General features: G+C 44.8%; 1 protein-coding gene across 1 annotated transcript; it reads left to right on the forward strand.

The window, feature by feature from the left end:
• The first annotated feature begins 7,340 nt into the window (after positions 1–7,340).
• On the forward strand, positions 7,341–11,040 carry LOC147009662 (globin-3-like). The gene is made up of 3 exons (XM_085860722.1): positions 7,341–9,082; positions 9,178–9,406; positions 10,662–11,040. Exons 1-3 carry the CDS (start codon positions 8,961–8,963, stop codon positions 10,767–10,769), a joined length of 459 nt encoding a protein of 152 aa, XP_085716848.1. The 5' UTR covers positions 7,341–8,960; the 3' UTR covers positions 10,770–11,040.
• The last annotated feature ends 7,064 nt before the right edge of the window (positions 11,041–18,104 follow it).

The following is an 18,104-nucleotide window of genomic DNA, read 5'->3' on the forward strand; positions in this document are numbered from 1 at the left end:
GTAATAATAGCGAACATGGATTTGTTCCCCCTCGGGAGGAAGACACTCTCCTGTACAGGCTTTTGCTGTTCCTATGGTTAGTGGCAAAAAGAGAGTGGAGTTTCCATTTGTGGAAGAATTGTGTGTACAGCTGGTATGTTGACCAGACAGCAGAGCAATGGTACAGTTCACCAAAGGAACTGGATTTGATACCCGGTCTGGACGCATAGTTTTCCCACATATGCATATTATGTATGTTTGTCTGTTCATTTACACAATTAAATTAATCTCTCAATGTGAAGCAAGTAAACTTCGATTTACTGATTACACATTTCAATTGCTCTTCTGAAATAAGAGCTTGATCCCGAAGGAGTGATGATTGAGATCACAAAGCTATTTTTCAGCAAAATAGTTGCAGCTTGAAATATCTAGAGGTCTGGGGATGAAACTTCCAAGAGCAAAGAAAGGCGAAACCACCTGTTCAGCGTTCCCAACATTTGTTTGAGACTCATCTCATGATATTGGAATTCCAGGTTAAAATCTGTTCCAGTGGTTAATTTTCCCATTGTCTCCTATTGTTCTTGGAGTTCATCCAAAATCTAAATGCAACACCAAGATCCCTGTCCTGCAAATGATGTTTGTGCAAATTCCTCTGCTCACCTTTGATCTCTTTTAAAAAAAGCCAATGTGTAAAAACCAGCTTAAATGTGTTGGTGACACCTTCAACACCAAACGGTTTCTGTCCTAAAATAATGTAATGCCTCAATAAATATCTCATGGCCATCCAGGATTAAATCCAATACTTTTAATCACTACTTTTGCTGAGGTTGAGAAGTTACCTAGTTGTTGTTGGATTTCGATGAAAATACAAGGATATATATGTATGTACGTATATATATATATATATATATATATATATATATATATATATATATATATATATATATATATATATATATATATATATATGTATACATATATTGTTGCATGTTGTTATAGATAACCGCATCCCTCCAAGGCAATGGCATCCATCATACAGTGGTCCGCAGACAGTTATTTCATTAATATACGTGCAGTTAGACCTTTCCCTCATTTTGAATGGGTCAAACAGGACAAAGTGTGTTGTGTGGATCTCATAGCGAGGTCTGATTATATCTCCAACTTCATTCCTACTCTTTTCCTCTTATTCTTGAAATAAATCAAAGCAAGCACTGCAATCAGACGACCACCAAGTAAAAACTGCAGCCACACCCTTCATGATAAGAAAGCGTCTTCGCGAAGGCCAACAGCAGAAGCAAACAATAAACAACCTACACCCACTGTTCAGGATGCACGCGGTGCATTATTTTCAACCCATTTCTGCATCTAATAATTAAATCCAATCCTTTCCTTCAATCCCTGACACAGGTCAGGGCCGGCACCGAGCAAACCACCGCCTGTGAAGATCACCACGGTTATAGATAACCGCATGCTCAATGGCAGACCCGTACACAGCCTCGTGATAATTTATCATCGTACAGAATGGAGCACAAATAATACACCTCTTCATTTGGGTATGCGTGCTGATTACATTGGCATCTTACCATCAAATTGTATTGGACGCACATGGCGCACATTTTTGTTCGGGTGTGAGTGTTGGTTCACAACGGCATCTTACCGTCGATTCTTCGCTCACCACCACGGCCACCAATATCTCCCGCGGAGAGCAGACATCTTATCATACCTCCGCGTCGATGCAGCTGCCACAAAGTAGAGGCAAGCTGTACAGCCCGGATTGCCCGGGCCACATGGCATACGGACAAAGCAAGCGCATTGATCAGCGCCAACCGCAGTGTGCAGGTATGCGGGACTGGTGTGGCCCTCGGCCATTCGCTGGAGCATGGCCCGGGAGTTCGGTGCAAGGCGATTCATATCGCGGGGTTCGGAGAGAGACGATTCCGTAGCTCAGACATGTCTTGCTGGATCTAAAGTAAGACCGCTTCCGGCCATGACGGTCAGGTCATGTGGTGGACAGGGCCCAATAGGAGCACCAGATTCCGGTGATGACACATTGGTTCGGGGCGGCACCCGGCCCTGCACTGCAGGGTCGAAAAAGGGCGGATAGAAAGTTATCAGAGTCGTTGTCGTCGTCGTCGTGGTGGTCATCCTCAGCTTCCTTGCCTGGTTTCGGATTGGTCTCTGCATGAGCCTGCATAAACTTAAACTCATACCATCTTCTTCTTCACACATTCTTCGCTGGCTCCACCCACCCACCTGACTCCGCATCCCCCTGTCCCTCGCCGCTGGTTCCACCCACCCACCTGACTCCTCCGTCCACCTACTCGCCGCTGACTCCAACCAAAGTCCCTCCCTCACGCCTGATAGTCACGCCCATTCTCTGGATCGGCGTGGACACTTTGCTGCACCGAAGACAAGCAGGAGACGATGCGACAACTATCAAGGAGGGATCGTTCAGCGGAGCATCCCCCTAAAACGTACTGGGTGGCACAGTCAGTCAATTGTGCAAGGTATTACGAGAACGTTAGCCTCATCTCCTCTGCTTTTTCCTCATTATCGCTTTTTCATTGTGTGTGTGTGTGTGTGTGTGTGTGTGTGTGTGTGTGTGTGTGTGTGTGTGTGTGTGTGTGTGTGTGTGTGTGTGTGTGTGTGTGTGTGTGTGTGAGATGGTGCCTGACCTCGCTTAAGTTAAGATGGCAGAAGAATTATATCGGGATAGGTCTGCTCTATATCTGCCTTTATAAGTTGCTTGTTTTATTGTCACACCTCACATTTCTTGCTGTCCCTGCTTTACACAGAACAATAAACTCGATCAACTGTGCCACATGCTTTTCCTCACCTGCCTGTTAATAAATGATTGTGCAGAAATGTTCCCAGCTCGTTTTTGGTATTTTTTTCATTGATCCAGCATGGTCCGTATCCTTGCCTCGCTGGGACTTTATTTCCAAAGATCCATTATTTAAGTCATTACGTCCTTGGCAGTGTCGCTTGGCTGCATCTTACCCGGTAAGGTGACCCGGTTCGGACAAGGCGTACCGAGGGCGTGTCCCCCGGTAATTATGTCACGTGATTATAATTCGGTAACCGAATTATACTGTTACGTCTGAGGGGGGGGGGGAGGGTATGCATTCAAAGGGTAATTATGATGTTTAATTAGGTATGCCATGCTGTTCGAGTTGTACCAGGATCTCGATGTAATAAGTAGCGATTCAGTGGTGATAAGTTGTCTAGTAAATGTCCATTTCTTTAAGGGGGAAATGATAATTGTCCCGTCATTAGATAGGGAGACGGGTTAGGGTAAGTGTGTATGCGTATCCCCTTTTAGTATTCCCTGTAGGCTTGCCGTGACATAACAGGACAGTGCTGCGGATGGCTCCGCCCTGTGATCACGATTGGCGGAAGGCGACCGCAGAGGGCCAATAAAAGGGCTCGATTGGAAGTGACGAGGACTCGAGTATAAAAAGGTTCTGTTTGGAAAAAGAAGAGGAGGAAGAGTCATAAAAAGAAAGCGTCTGGTCGAGGCTGTTGGTCTCGGAGCGCGCTCTCTCATTGTGCTGGTTCGTTCCTCGATTCGTCGTGTCTCGTGGCCTTGCTGTTCCTCGTGCCTCACCTCGGTTGGCTCTGGAGTTCTGCTGGCTCGGAGTATGGGACCGAACGGCGGGCGGACCTGCCTCCCTCTCCTGCTCACATCTTAGCGCCAGAACTGGCTCCCTGGCAGCTGTGAGCGGACTTGGGCCAACACCAGGAGGTCGACACCAGACGAGCGCAACGCCAGCTCGTCCGGCGCCAATCCAGTGACTGTTGCGTCGACACCACGGGCAAGCCTGACCACCAGCTACGTTTTGTGTGTGTGTGTGTGTGTGTGTGTGTGTGTGTGTGTGTGTGTGTGTGTGTATGTGTGTGTGTGTGTGTGTGTGTGTACCTGGCACCTTAGAGGGTTTGAGATTTGTATATCCATTGGAATTGTTTGTGTTTTCCCCATGCCCGAACCCACACCACCATCCCGTCGAATCGCCCTGGATCCCTCCTCTTGCCGAGTCTTATTATTATTTCTGGTTAGAGAAATAAACATTATTAACTCAGTTAAAAGCGACTCGTGCCACCTTCCTCGTCCCGTTTGCTGTAGAGCGATTAAAACTGCCATCTTTGGGTTATAAAAAATAAACCGCCTCCATCGTTTCGGCTCATTCTACGTTTGCGGGACTGTTCAAGTCCCGTGGACGTCACAATACGGAGGACGCTAAGTCACGTGGTTGAGTTATTGGCGTTCACGGTCGGTTAGCGACCCACCGTGTCAGGGAGTTGTCCATGTGCAATGACCTGCGATTCCGGAGAGTCTGGTGGGAACCCGAGGCAGCTTCCCCCCTAGTGGTCTTCTTACCCAGACCCCTGGCCACAATGATATACATAAACATATATGTATATGTTTATACATATATATGTATTTCAATATGGATACAAAGAAACAAAACATGAGTGACCGAAGCTTTTTGTGCTGCACTCTTCAGGGTAAAAATTGTAGCAAGTGCAGGAGGAAGTGAAGGCGCATGCTTTATATGCAAGTCTCAATGAGGTAGACACTGATTGGTTCAACCGTAATGACGTGACGGTAATTCCGAACGTCCATTGGTCGGCTCATCATCTTCACCTCGATCTCCCATTGGCTGGAGCAGAGTTCGTCGATGATTGACATTTGCAACCACATCCTGAAGAGAGGGGGGATGGGTTTCCCCAAAGGTCCATTCAGCATTTGTTACCGTACTTCCCTTGATCTTTCCATGCAGAAAGAGACACAGAGATCGTACAAATTCCTTTTGACGACATAGTATTGGATCGGTGGTAAGGATGAAGGTTGCTTCCGACATACGTAAGTGAAACGAGCTCTGACCTCGGCTCAATATCCTGAACATATCTGCATTGTACTGGTCTGCACAGATCGGGTTGGCAACCAGGTGCTGTGCAATAGCAGATGAAGCAGGTACAGTGGTCAGTGGTTGCTGGATATTTCTGCATGCTCGCACTGGTTGTGTTCTGACTCTCACAATCTTTCTTCGAATCGCCAAGTGGACGTGTTGTTTGATCCGATCAGCCAATCTTAGTGTTGTGCGGTCCATGTACCGAGCTTCATATCGGCACTTAAACTCATTAATAACATTGCTGGTTTGTGAGGTGGGTAGCACATCCTTGTTGACTGATGTCAGCAAATGGCGAAAGGTAAAGATGACTCGGGGTTGCACAGCCAGAAACGTGTTGGATACAATATTTGTACTTCAAAATTTGTTTGATTTGTACTTCAAACCTTCGTGATGATTGCCCTTTCCAGGGCATCCTGATAAAGACTGGACATTTGTCCGGACCAATCTTCCAATCTCTTATCGTGTTTAGAAACTTGTGCATGTATCTCTTTACTATATGCTCAGGATAACCATTCTCACCGAGTATATTCATGATTTTGTCAATTTCAGCAGGAAGATTACAAGGTGAACAAATCCTCTGTGCTCTGTTAACTAGGATATTGATCAAGGTAATTTTGTTTCTCGTGGAGCTGTTGGAGTCCCACCGAATATACTGCCCTGTGAAAGTTGGCTTCCGGTAGACTGATGTTGTGAAACCAAGGTTGGATCTATCAACCAACACATCCAAAAACGGTAACGTCTTTGACGATTCCAGCTCCGTGGTAAACTTCAGCGCTGGATGGAAAGTGTTGAGCCATGCCTGGAAATTGTCACATGCCGTCCGAGACTCAAACAAAGCAAATACCGATAGTATACGATGGGGGAATCGACCCCTTGCTGACCAGTCAGTTTCTGCATCGGTGTGATACAGCAAACGTGTGCATATCTCAATCGTCTCCGTCAATGGTAAATTCGTGAACAAGCTTTTAATATCAAAGGATGCCATGATGTTGTGCTCACTTGTCGGTGTTTTAGCTCTAATTGATTCTGCAAATGTGAAGGAATCCTGAACCACGAAATGAGAAAGTGAACAGCTCCACAAGAAACAAAATTGCATTGATCAATATCCTGGTTAACAGAGCACAGAGGATTTTTTCACCTTGTAATCTTCCTGTTGAAATTGACAAAATCATGAATATACTCGGTGAGAATGGTTATCTTGAGCATATAGTTAAGAGATATGTGGACAAAACTTTCTAAGCACGACAAAAGATTGGAAGATTGGTCCGGACAAATGTCCAGTCTTTATCAGGATGCCCTGGAAAGGGCAATCATCACGAAGGTTTGAAGTACATCTCAAACATATTGTGTCCAACACGTTTTGGCTGTGCAACCCCGAGTAATCTTTCCCTCTTTTTTTTCATGTAGGCAGATTTTTTTTCATGGAAATCCCCCCAAACAAAACATAAAGCCACTCAATGTAAGGGTCTAAAAAATAACATCATGGTTTTGGATGGGAGATGATCTGAGGTGGTGAAGAACAGCTGTCTTGAAGACCTGGAGAGAAGAGTGAGGTTGAAGAGAATGTAGAATTTGATTCCATGGGCAGGAAAAAGAGGAACAAATAAGTGGAGGTGAGCAGTGATTCTGGATTTTGAGTTTCACCAGGAGGGGGTTGGTGGTGGACCACGTTCACCATGCATAAACCTGGGGTGGAGAGAGGGATGGAAAGAACAGTGGGTGCAAGACCAGAAAGGAGGAAGTAGAAGACAGAGAGACCACCGACCTGTCTGGGATGGAAAGTAGTGGAAAGTGATTCCAATTACCTTGAAGGTCTTGGTTTCCACAGCATCAAGCAGAGGAAGGATGAGGCAGGGGTGTCAGTCCATAGGGAAGAGCCATTCTCCATCAAGCTGCGGATGAAGGCCTTGCATGTGGAAGTGAATGCATGCGTGCCAAGAAAGGACTTTACACGACGGAGGATACCCAGTCACCGACTGGTTTTGGAGGCCAACTTTGAAATGTCATTTGCCCAAGAAAGATCATGGCTGATAGTGAGATCAAGGCGTTTAATCTCTGAAGTATCCCACTGTCTCCCTGACATTTAGCATTGCCTGACTCTCCTAAATTCCATATCTCAACAGTATCGGTTCACACATGATGTTGTGGTCACTTGTCTCCATATGTTCTCCAACATCCACTTATTCCACCACATTGCGATCATTGCTTCCAAAAAAAGATCTAAGGCCGCATTACCTCTCTTGGACTTTTCCACGAACTGACTTTAAAAGCAATTCTGGATTCGATCCAGAAAATCCTCATTGCCACTCATGGACCCAATATATCTATCCCTGGCAAATGAAAATACCCCACAATCAATTAAAATTGTTAATTAAAAATCTCGTGTCTCCTTCCACCTTTCTGGTCTTGCATCCACTGTTCTTTCCATCCCTCTCTCCACCCCAGGAAGATAATTATCTTCCCTTTCCACATTCTTCATGAACCCTTTCTTCTGTTTCTCCCTCATACCAGGAGCCATATTATCCTCCCAAACTCTTCCCTCAATTGTTACAAAATCCTCAACAACTGTCATTGCAAAATTCAGATATAAATCAACGTAAACACAGAATACCAACCAATACCTGGTTATCAACAACTCCCAAGAGATATGAGATACATAGTTTTGATAGACATAGTGGGGTACAAAATTATGAGCCCAGAAGTAAATTTATTAATTTATATGTGATAATACAATATTTCATATGAAACCAAAAGCATTTTCTCGGGATCTCCATCAATTCTGAAGGATACTCTGATTCTGAAGTGCTGAACTCTGTTACAGAACGTCAGTGTTGACAAAACACTTTATTGGTAAGTGTTATACGAGGAGGTTTGCCATTGCCTTCCCATCACTAGATATGAGAGCAATTTCTCATTTGTTCATGGTGCTGGCAATAACTCACCCACTCTTCGTGAAGGACACTGTGAGATCTTTAACGTCGACCAACCAATGATGGCATATGGGATTGCCAGTTTAACTTCCGAGGAATGTCACACACATCGATGAATCACCCTCCCTGTGAAAACCCAACATGTTAGTTTATAGAGGGGTTGGGATTCGAACCCAGGCTTCGAGGTGAGTGTGAGTCAAGTCCACCCTGTCACCCACACTCTATGAGTGAAAGACCATTACCTTACTATCGTCCTAACCCTCCTCTTTACTCTTAAACTGTGCCCCCTTGTTCTGTCAGTGTCTTTCCTGAATCTGACCACCACCACCCTCCTTACCTCCAAAGTTTGTGTCGTTGACAAATTTGGAAAGCCAACTCTTAACCACACAATCCAAATCAGGCTAAATCATCCTATCCTACGATATTAAACTACAATGGCACTCGGTAGAGCGTGAACCACCGCTCAGCTGAACAGATCACGATTTGTATCCCAATGATGTGCCGGATCTGGATCTGCACCAAAATTGAATCAATTCGTCCTTATCACACACACCCAACCTGTTCACCAAGTTTTGCCAGAATCTGATGGAGGTGGATACTTTGAGACCTGGTAGGTCTCCATTCCACCTTCGGAAACCCACCCACGTGTGGAGATAGCAGCAACAGCAGTAACTATCACACACAAACACACACATACACAAACACATACACGTGGGCTGTGCACACAAACACGCACACACGGAGGTGGATACTTTGAAACCTGGGAGGGCTCCGTTCCACCTTCTGAAACCCATCCACATGTGGAGATAACAACCAACAACACACACAAACATACATTTCTCCTGAAAGGAAATTGTGACAAAAATGACATCAGAGCTAGATTGAGAAGCTCGAGTTTGTCAATGTATGTCACATCTCATTTTGTGATCATCACCCACTCCCTCCCATTCCCACATCCTCGTGAAAAATCTAAGCATCAAGAATACTTATTAGCTCTGTACCCCAGCTATGCAAAACTCTTCTCGCTTAATTTCAAACATGATTCCATCCTCGGATATCATATAAAGGAGCTCAGGACCTGAACCAAATCATTCTCAACCAAGTTCCTCTAAATTTCCGAGATTCGAATTATCCAACCATGCCAATCGTTGATCATGGACCCTTGCCAGTACTAAGTGAGCATGAGAAGAAGTTCATCAGAGCAACATGGCCGAAGATCTACATCAACTTCGAGGATATTGGCTTGATGGTTTTCCTTCAGTACGCTTCACTTGTCTGTTTTCATATCTTATGCAGTCTATGTTATTGAAATTTCCCGAAACATCTACTGTACTTATCTTTTGTTTCTGATCCAGATTCCTGAAGGATTTCCCGGATGCCCAACAGCTGTTCCCCAAATTCTCCGAGGTAAAAACGGAGGACCTGCCTCACAATCCCGAAGTGAAATGGCAGGCTAGCCGCATCATCAACGCAATCAACGACGTAATCGGATTGATGGACAAGGAGAGCGAGATGATTCAATATCTGAAAGAGCTCAGCAGAGAATACAGTGCACAGTTCCAAGTGGACCCCAGCCTGTTCAAGGTGAGGCTGTAATTCCTCCTGAGAAAGGAGATGTGATTCAGACATTGGGAGACATTTACAGCTATGATACGATATAAAACGGTAGTTACAGTATAACAGAGGGTGTATTACAACGATACAATGGTTTACAATGTCAGTACAATCCTGAAGATAAATTCATTTTGCTGATGTCACATTTTTATACTTGACTGGTATCACCCTGTAAAATGTTCACGTGTTGGCAAGGTGTTGTAAAAACAAGTTGATCTTGTACATTTGGTGATTATATTATTTCTTCTTTGCAGCATATCCATGAAAGTAAGAAAATATATTTTTACTTTCTATAAATTGTTGCAAGCCCAGGTTACAACCACTGGATATATACCCTGATTATTACCATTTTGCTGTTAAAATAAGGTCTGTGCTAATAATTGGAGTTATACAACAATAAGGAAGATGTCATACATAGTAAGACACTTGCCAAATCCATTGAACAAATTTGACCTTAAAAATAGTTGATGGTTGAATTCAGTGACCTGATGTGCAAATCACCTTCAAATTCTAGTGTATCGGATGAAAATTGATAATTTTAGAAATTTGGCATATGTTGACCTTTCGACTTCAAAAATAAATGGTGATTGAATACAGTGATCGGATATTCAAATCTTGTTCAAATTTGAAGTCAATCTGAGTAAAATTTAGGATTTTAAAATTCTACCTGAGTTGTTGACCTTTGGCCTTTGTTGACCTCAAATATAATATGGTGGTTGAATTCAGAGACCTGACATGCAAATCCTGTTCAAATTTCTAGTCAAACGGATGGAAATTGAGGATTTTAGAATTTTGACAAAATTGTTGACCTTTTTACCTGAAAAACAATAGGCTTCTTGTAAAGGACGAAGTCTACCATGTGGTGAAGTTTCGTGAAGATCGGTTTAAAATTGTGACCTGTAGGTGATTGACAGACAGACCATGAGATATAATATCGCACAAGACCAAGCAATATTCTTGAAAAATCTTTTTTTCACAAGTAACAAATGGAACAGATCAATATACTTGACTAAAACATTTTTTGCCAAGTTATAACAAAGTCGACTGATCAATAAACATGAAAAATCTTGGATTTTACAAGTGACAAAGAGTTTTTGTTATCATGTTTATTATAACCAAAAACAATTGTAATTGTTTTTTTCCGAATGTGTAATTTCCATAATATTATGAGTTCAGGAACATCATAAGAGGATAACTATAATAACAATTATGTCTTTTTCTTCAGGAAATGTTGAAGATTTTTGCTGAACAAGTTTTTGGCCACGACGGCAATGAGGCGTATGAAAAACTGTTCTCCATCATCTCCATTTTGTTGAGCTCGTCCTATAAGTAATAACGAGTTCGAATAAGTGGAACCCGACGAACCTTGTTTTGCTGCCTCTTCTACAGTATGAGTTTGTCACACCTTTGCCAGCATGCTTTGCCCCCACACCATCTTTCTAAACGATCCTAAACGCACACCAGCTTGAACTCGAGCCCTGATTACTAATGCATCATCCAGTTTGAGCTGATGTTTAGAAAATCTGAAATTAAACAATGAATGTGGAGCTTCCGTGAATAGATTTCAGAATAAATATGTCAGCAATAAATACACTTGAAATCTGTCTTTTGTTTTCTGAATGATGTTAAATATCAGAATCAAAAAGAAAACTTTATTCATGTACATATTCATGAAGATTTACTGAAACACCAAATATTATCAACAGACAACTTGGATAAGAATGACACGATCAGTAATATGGGTAATAAGGCAGAATTACATGAAATAAACAAGTAATGTATTTCAAAGTCAAAAGGCCAAATTGTACACACGTGGAGAAAAGTTAAGCACACCTCTAAAATCGTGCTCCAGATGAAATAAATATTGATTCAAATTCAATTTTTTTTTCTGACATCAATGTAAGTGCTCTCCATGCACAGGCTGTGCTGACCATTCATCACCAGACCAAGACAATTTTTCTCACCCAGCATGGATAGATGGGGTATCAACTAGGAAAAAAACTTTCACCAAGTCAAGGTTTGGAGAAGGTAACAAAAGAGTTGCATACTTCCATTGGCAGACTGTTACTCTGACTCGTTTAAGACTTAGTGAAACCCAAAGATGGATGGACAATGATGGGATGTCTTACCGTCGAACTGTACGTCAATTTGGCTTCTATCAAAGTATTCTCAGCAGATCGGTCCACAAACATCAACAAACCAATGGGGTTAAAGATGGGATCGAGCTGGACAACCCAGAGTGACCACTAACATCAATTAGTTGGGCAGATCTATGCCACTAATCCTAACAGCTATCATTGATCTCCACCACTAACCCTAACAGCTATCATTTTGTTGGGGCAGAACTATGCCACTGATGCTGTGCCCCTATACGAGTGCACTGGTACTCATGTCACCAACCTGAGAAGGATGACAGGCTGATTCAACCCCTCCTGGTGTTAAATCAGTGGCCAACAGGACTTGAACTCAGAACTCTAAGATCCCAAGCCAGCTACCCTAATCAGTAAGACAACCACAGGTTTGATTGATAACTGACACGTGTGCAGCTGTGACTTCCGAGCTATTTTCATGGAGAGCTATGAATCTGAGAGAGTGCAGTCAATAATGGTGGAGATTAACCGTGTTGCTGACCGCTTGAGGAATTAAATATTTGGAATGAGTTTTGAGGAAAAGTTGAAACAGAAAATATGAGGACCTCATCAGCCTGACCTAATGCTTCAGGAGTCTTTAAAAAGACAGCAGTATGTTCGCAAGTTTTCATCATCGTGGTCCAAGAACAAGTGGCTGTGTGGCAGAAGTTCCAAAATGAACTGTTCTGTTTCCTCTGCTTTTGTTTGGGGAAAACTTTTCTTTGACAAAAATTGAGTGAACGACTGGAAGCATCACAGGGGGAGGGGGGGGGAGTGGGGCATTAAAAAACTGCCAAAAAAAGGGTTAAGTATTTTGTGGACATCCCCTTTTCAAAGGGATTAAAAACCACGAGTCATGTAATTCTCATACACCCTCGGTCCCAAGTTTCTGAATGTAAATGAAGGTCCATCCAATGCCTGTGGGTTGTGTAGGTTACACACGTGCCATGCCATGCCATTGACACAGTGGCAAGCGTGTAAGTACGATATTAAGGTGCTCTCTGGTGCATTCACAGCTGTTTTGAGGCACTATATTCAACCACCAATTCAGCCAATTTTTTCGAAAAAAAAAATATATATATATACACATACATTACATATATATATATATATATATATATATATATATATATATATATATATATATACTGAACAAAAATATAAACGCACCAACCTAAATATCTCAGTCAAGATTGCCATTATGGGAAAATGGACAAACCGATGATATGTTTGAGCAATGGTTCCTTTGTTTTGCTCAAGACAGATGTTCCCATTGAAATTGACCACTCTGAGCGTGTGGACTCACACGTTGAGTAATCCTTCCCATGAGCACCATGGGGCTTGACAGAGTGATTGTCAGTGAGAGTGACCAGGACACAAACACTCCCTATAGCTTGCCCTATAAAAGGCCTCCCCAAAATGTGGACTGGTGCCAAATGTCAACATGCCACAGATGTCACAAATCTTGAGGGAGCGCGCCATTGGCATGCTGAATGCTGGGACGTCAGTACGGGCCGTTGTAGCACACTTCAATGTCCACCACTCCACCATTAGCCTCCTGAGAACGCGCCTCAGAGAGACTGGAAGCACCGTGAACCGCCCACATGCCCGGCGACCACGTGTGACCACCGCCGGTCAGGATCGTCACATGAGGCTGCAACATCTCCGGGATCGACTCCGACCGGCCACGAGGACTGCCGATGAGACTGTCGGGCTGCATAAGAGGCGCAGGCGATAATCTGGTGATGTCCATGCACCGGACATGCACCGCTCTGCGCGACGCCAACGGTGGACACACCCGCTACTGACTGTGTGAACTCTGACAGTGACACCTCGGTTGTGTCGGCTGTTATAGCGCAAAGACTGTCGCCAGAATTCTCAAGGAACTCTTTGAAATTTAATGCTCAATTGTCATGGATTCTATAACCAAATTGATGTGAAGATTTAGTATTAATGAGTTCGAGGTAAAATAGTAACAATCGCTTGGTGCGTTTATATTTTTGTTCAGTGTATATATGTATGTGTGTATATATATATATATATATATATATATATATATATATATATATATATATATATATATATATATACATATATATATATATATATATATTGAAATGAGAGCGAGAGATGAACCTTCAGAGTTTAGGCTATATTCCATTTGATTGGAGCCGCTTCTGTGGGCACACCAGGAAATACAGGTTCAGCTAGGAGTACATAAGCAGTAACGTATACATGTGCAGTTAATCATTGCAGACAATCCGCGTAAGCACGGAGTTCGATATAATCTCCATTCTCACCAGTCAATGAGCACCTTCAGTTAACGAGCATCAAGTGGACAGCCGATGTCAATAGCAATGCCCCGGGGACAATCACTCGTGCCGCAGAGACATCCCCTTATACGCGAGACGCACAACATGTGATCCCGCGTCATGTCCCTCAATTCACGTTAATTCACCACATTCTCCCCACCTTTAAAATGTAACTAGGGGCCCATCTTACACACCATGATTGCTTTAGCACTATAGGAGTATACATTTCAAGCAACGCGGACTAATAGATCTACAGAAGCATACATGCCAAGCAGTGATTATTTTGAGTTGTAGGAGCATGGAAATGAGCATCGATATATGATATAATGGGCATATAGGAGCATGAGCAGCGAGAATGCCGATAATCCCCTTTACAGATTGAGTCGTCGAGGGGGCCTTATTCGTCGACCTCTCCGGGAGTAAACGGCAGTTTCACTTGAGGGAGACTCCCGATCCTCTTGGTGAGCCTCGACTTGTGCCGGGGATGACTCCTCGATCGCTCTCGGGTGGAACGCGGCAGCCCCGTCGCCTGGCGGAGTTCCTGGGGGGGAAATGTCAGAAGGAGGAGTGCCAGAAGGTGGTGTACCGGCTGGAGGAGTACCTGAGGGAGCCAGATGGCGAACCGACACAGTGGTCTCCCTGCCATCCGGGAGCCTGACATGAGCATACTCTGGATTAGTGTCAATGAGTTCGACCCCCTCCACCAGCGGTTCATACTTGCTTTGTCGTACCGGGCGTTTCATGAACACTGTACTGGGGTGGGTCAGCCAGTTGGGCACCGTTTGACCGTCAACATAACGTCGTTGGTGAGTAAACATACGTTCGTGAGGAGTGGCATTTGTGGACGTGCAGAGCAAAGAGCGTATGGAATTCAGAGCGTCAGGAAGAGTAACCTCCCATCGCTCGGGGCCCAGTCCTCTCGATTTCAGCGCCAGAGTTACGGCTTTCCAAATTACTCCATTATACCGTTCCACCTGCCCGTTTCCCTGTGGGTTGTAACCCGTCGTTCGACTCGTTGCTATGCCGTGCTCTAATAGGAATTGTTTTAGCCCGGCCGACATGAAACACGGCCCTCTGTCTGAATGTATGTACGAAGGTCTCCCAAACATAGCGAAGAGGTCAGAGAGACATTTTACGACAGTGCCCGAGGTCATATCCGAGCACGGAAACGCGAAAGGGAACCTTGAATATTCATCAACAACGGTGAATATGTATCTGTTGTCTGTTTCGGTCGGTAGGGGCCCTTTGAAGTCGATGTTTAGTCTCTCGAAGGGGGAAGTAGCCTTGATCAGTCTGCCAGAAGCCGCGCCATAGAATCTGGGTTTTAGTTCAGCACAAACAGGGCATGAAGCATTCATTTGTTTAATATCTTCAACAGAATAGGGAAGATTTTGTCTGCGTACGAAATGTGCCATCCTGGTTACCCCTGGGTGGCACAGAGACACATGGAGGTCTTGCAAAGCCTGACTGATTGTTGCCGAACTGTAGACCCGGGAGAAGGTATCTGCAGCAGGGTTTTCTTTCCCGGGCCGGTAAACAATGTCGTATCTGTAGCAAGCTAGGTCTATCCGCCATCTCATAATTTTTTCATTCTTAATTTTCCCGTTATTTTTCCCATCAAACATGAAAGCCACGGATCGTTGGTCCGTAACGAGCGTGAAGTGGTTTCCCAGTAAATAATGTCTCCATTTCCGCAGCGCTTCAACGATGGCGTACGCTTCCTTCTCTATTGCCGAGTGTCTCTGCTCGCTTCTAGAGAGAGTTCTCGAGAAGAACGCGACCGGCCGCCCAGACTGATTAAGTGTAGCAGCTATGGCGTGATTTGAAGCGTCGGTTTCCACCACGAAGGGCACCGAGCTATCGATCGATAAAACCACGGACTTACTGATATCATCCTTGAGATTGTGGAAAGCTCTTACGACAGCGGCATCTGGTGGAAAGTTTTTGCAATGCACTAGGGGATGTATTTTCTCGGAGTATTGCGAAATCCATCTTGCATAGTAAGCGAACATCCCGATCACCCGGCGCATTGTTTGCAAGTCCTGAGGTGGTGGAAGCTCACGGAGCGGGCGCAATCGCTCAGGATCAGGCTTAATTGTGCCGTCGGCTATTGTGTAGCCGAGAAGGTCAATTGACCTTGCCGAGAATACGCATTTCTCGTAGTTGAGAGTCAGATTATATTTTCTAGCAATGCTCAAGAATCTGTCCAGATTCCTATCATGTTCCCTCTGATCCCTACCGCACACTGTGACATTATCCACGTAAACAAAAGTGTCTTCGAGGTTTTCATCTGAGATGATGTCGTCCATAACCCGTTGGAAGCAAGCTACTCCATTCGTGACACCGAATGGTATCCTTCTGAACTGGTAGAGGCGCCGCCCTGCCTGGAATGCAGTGTACGGTTTGTCTTCCTCTCGGATGGGAATTTGATGATAGGCGCTTCGCAAGTCGATGGTACTGAATACCTTATAATTGGCCACGCGTTCGACCATCTCATCTATGCGCGGCAGGGGGTAGGCGTCGAGTTGGGTGAAGCGATTGACCGTTTGGGAATAATCGACAACCATCCGTTTCTTATGGTTCTGACTGCTGGTTACTAACACCTGTGCGCGCCATGGCGAATCGCTCGGTTCTATAATTCCCTCCTCCAGTAATCGCTTGGTTTCCGAAGTGATGAAATTCATGTCAGCAGTGGTATATCGCCGCGATTTGATCGCTATCGGTTTGCAGACCGGCGACAAGTTAGCGAACAGCTGGGGGACGTCACCTCCGCGGTGGTCAACGCATTTAAAATTAGACGAGGCTTGCTTCCTCCAAAGGGTATTTCGACGCTCGTGTGCTGCTTGAGGACATTATGACCCAGAATTACGTCTGCGCACAAATCACGAAGCACCAGCACCTTTACATCCCGATGCGTGTACCCTTTTACGTCCAATTCAACATTGCAGTACCCTCGTACGCGGGATTGTAGTGAGGTGGCGGCCATGCATACCGTATTGTCAGTCGGGTGGATTACCCATTTCCTGCCCTTCACTAGCGAGCTGTTGACGAAACTTTCAGAGCTACCGGTATCAATCAGTGCCTCAGCCATATGCCCGTTAATTCGTACGTTGATGATAGCCTTGGATAGATTCCCCGGGGAGGCTGCAGTCAATTTATTTTGCGAGTAGAGAGCCGCAGAAGTGGGTTTATTTCTCCTTAGAGTAGATTTACATACCCTGGCATAATGCCCTTTCTTGTCGCAATTCATGCATGTGGCATCTCTGGCGGGACATTTTTGACGAGGATGCCTTTTGTACCCACAAAAGAAGCATTTACCAACCGGAGCAGTTGCTGAGGAGTTTGACGAGGTCTGGGTATCCGGCTCCTCGGGTGTTTCTCCATCCCCTATGTCTGGCTGTGTCTGTGCCAGTGGGGTTCCTTGGGTTCCCATCGTAGCAGCGTTCATGAGCAGCATCGGTGTCCCAAATGACTCAGATTGCTGCTGAGCCGTATCCATCGCTCGAGCCTGATCGACTACCTTGTCAAGAGTGGGTTGCGCTTTCTCTAGTAAGCGTTGCCGTATGTGGGCTGATCTGAGTCCTTGGATGAATGCCTCCCGGGTCGCTTCCTTTCGGTGTTCCTCGGCGCTTACCGCCCGGAAGCTGCAGTCTTTTCCCAGCTGATTCAGAGCTTGCAGGAACTGATCGATTGTCTCCCCGGCTGCTTGCTTGCGTGTGTTGAGAAGATGTCGTATGTATACCTCGTTCTTGGGCTTCACGTAGAGCGCCTGCAGCACGTCGATCGCTGCTTCGTAAGTGTCGCACCCCGAGAAGAGCCTGTACACGCCGGGCGAGACATGATTCACGAGAGCGGCAAATTTGTCGGCTCCCTCCGCGATGATGGTCAGATAGTGTGAGAAGGAACAGAACCAATGTGACCATTTCATTTCTGCGTCAGTTGCGTTCGGGTCTGCGTCGAACCTCTCTGGTTTGTAGATCTTGTCCATCTTTGGTTGAGAGAGCCGAGAAAATCAAATGGAATAAATTGAAATGAGAGCGAGAGATGAACCTTCAGAGTTTAGGCTATATTCCATTTGATTGGAGCCGCTTCTGTGGGCACACCAGGAAATACAGGTTCAGCTAGGAGTACATAAGCAGTAACGTATACATGTGCAGTTAATCATTGCAGACAATCCGCGTAAGCACGGAGTTCGATATAATCTCCATTCTCACCAGTCAATGAGCA

Source organism: Eptatretus burgeri, chromosome 17, assembly GCF_056783735.1.
Source record: "Eptatretus burgeri isolate ZD-2024b chromosome 17, Ebu_testis_v1, whole genome shotgun sequence".
Lineage (NCBI taxonomy): Eukaryota > Metazoa > Chordata > Myxini > Myxiniformes > Myxinidae > Eptatretus > Eptatretus burgeri.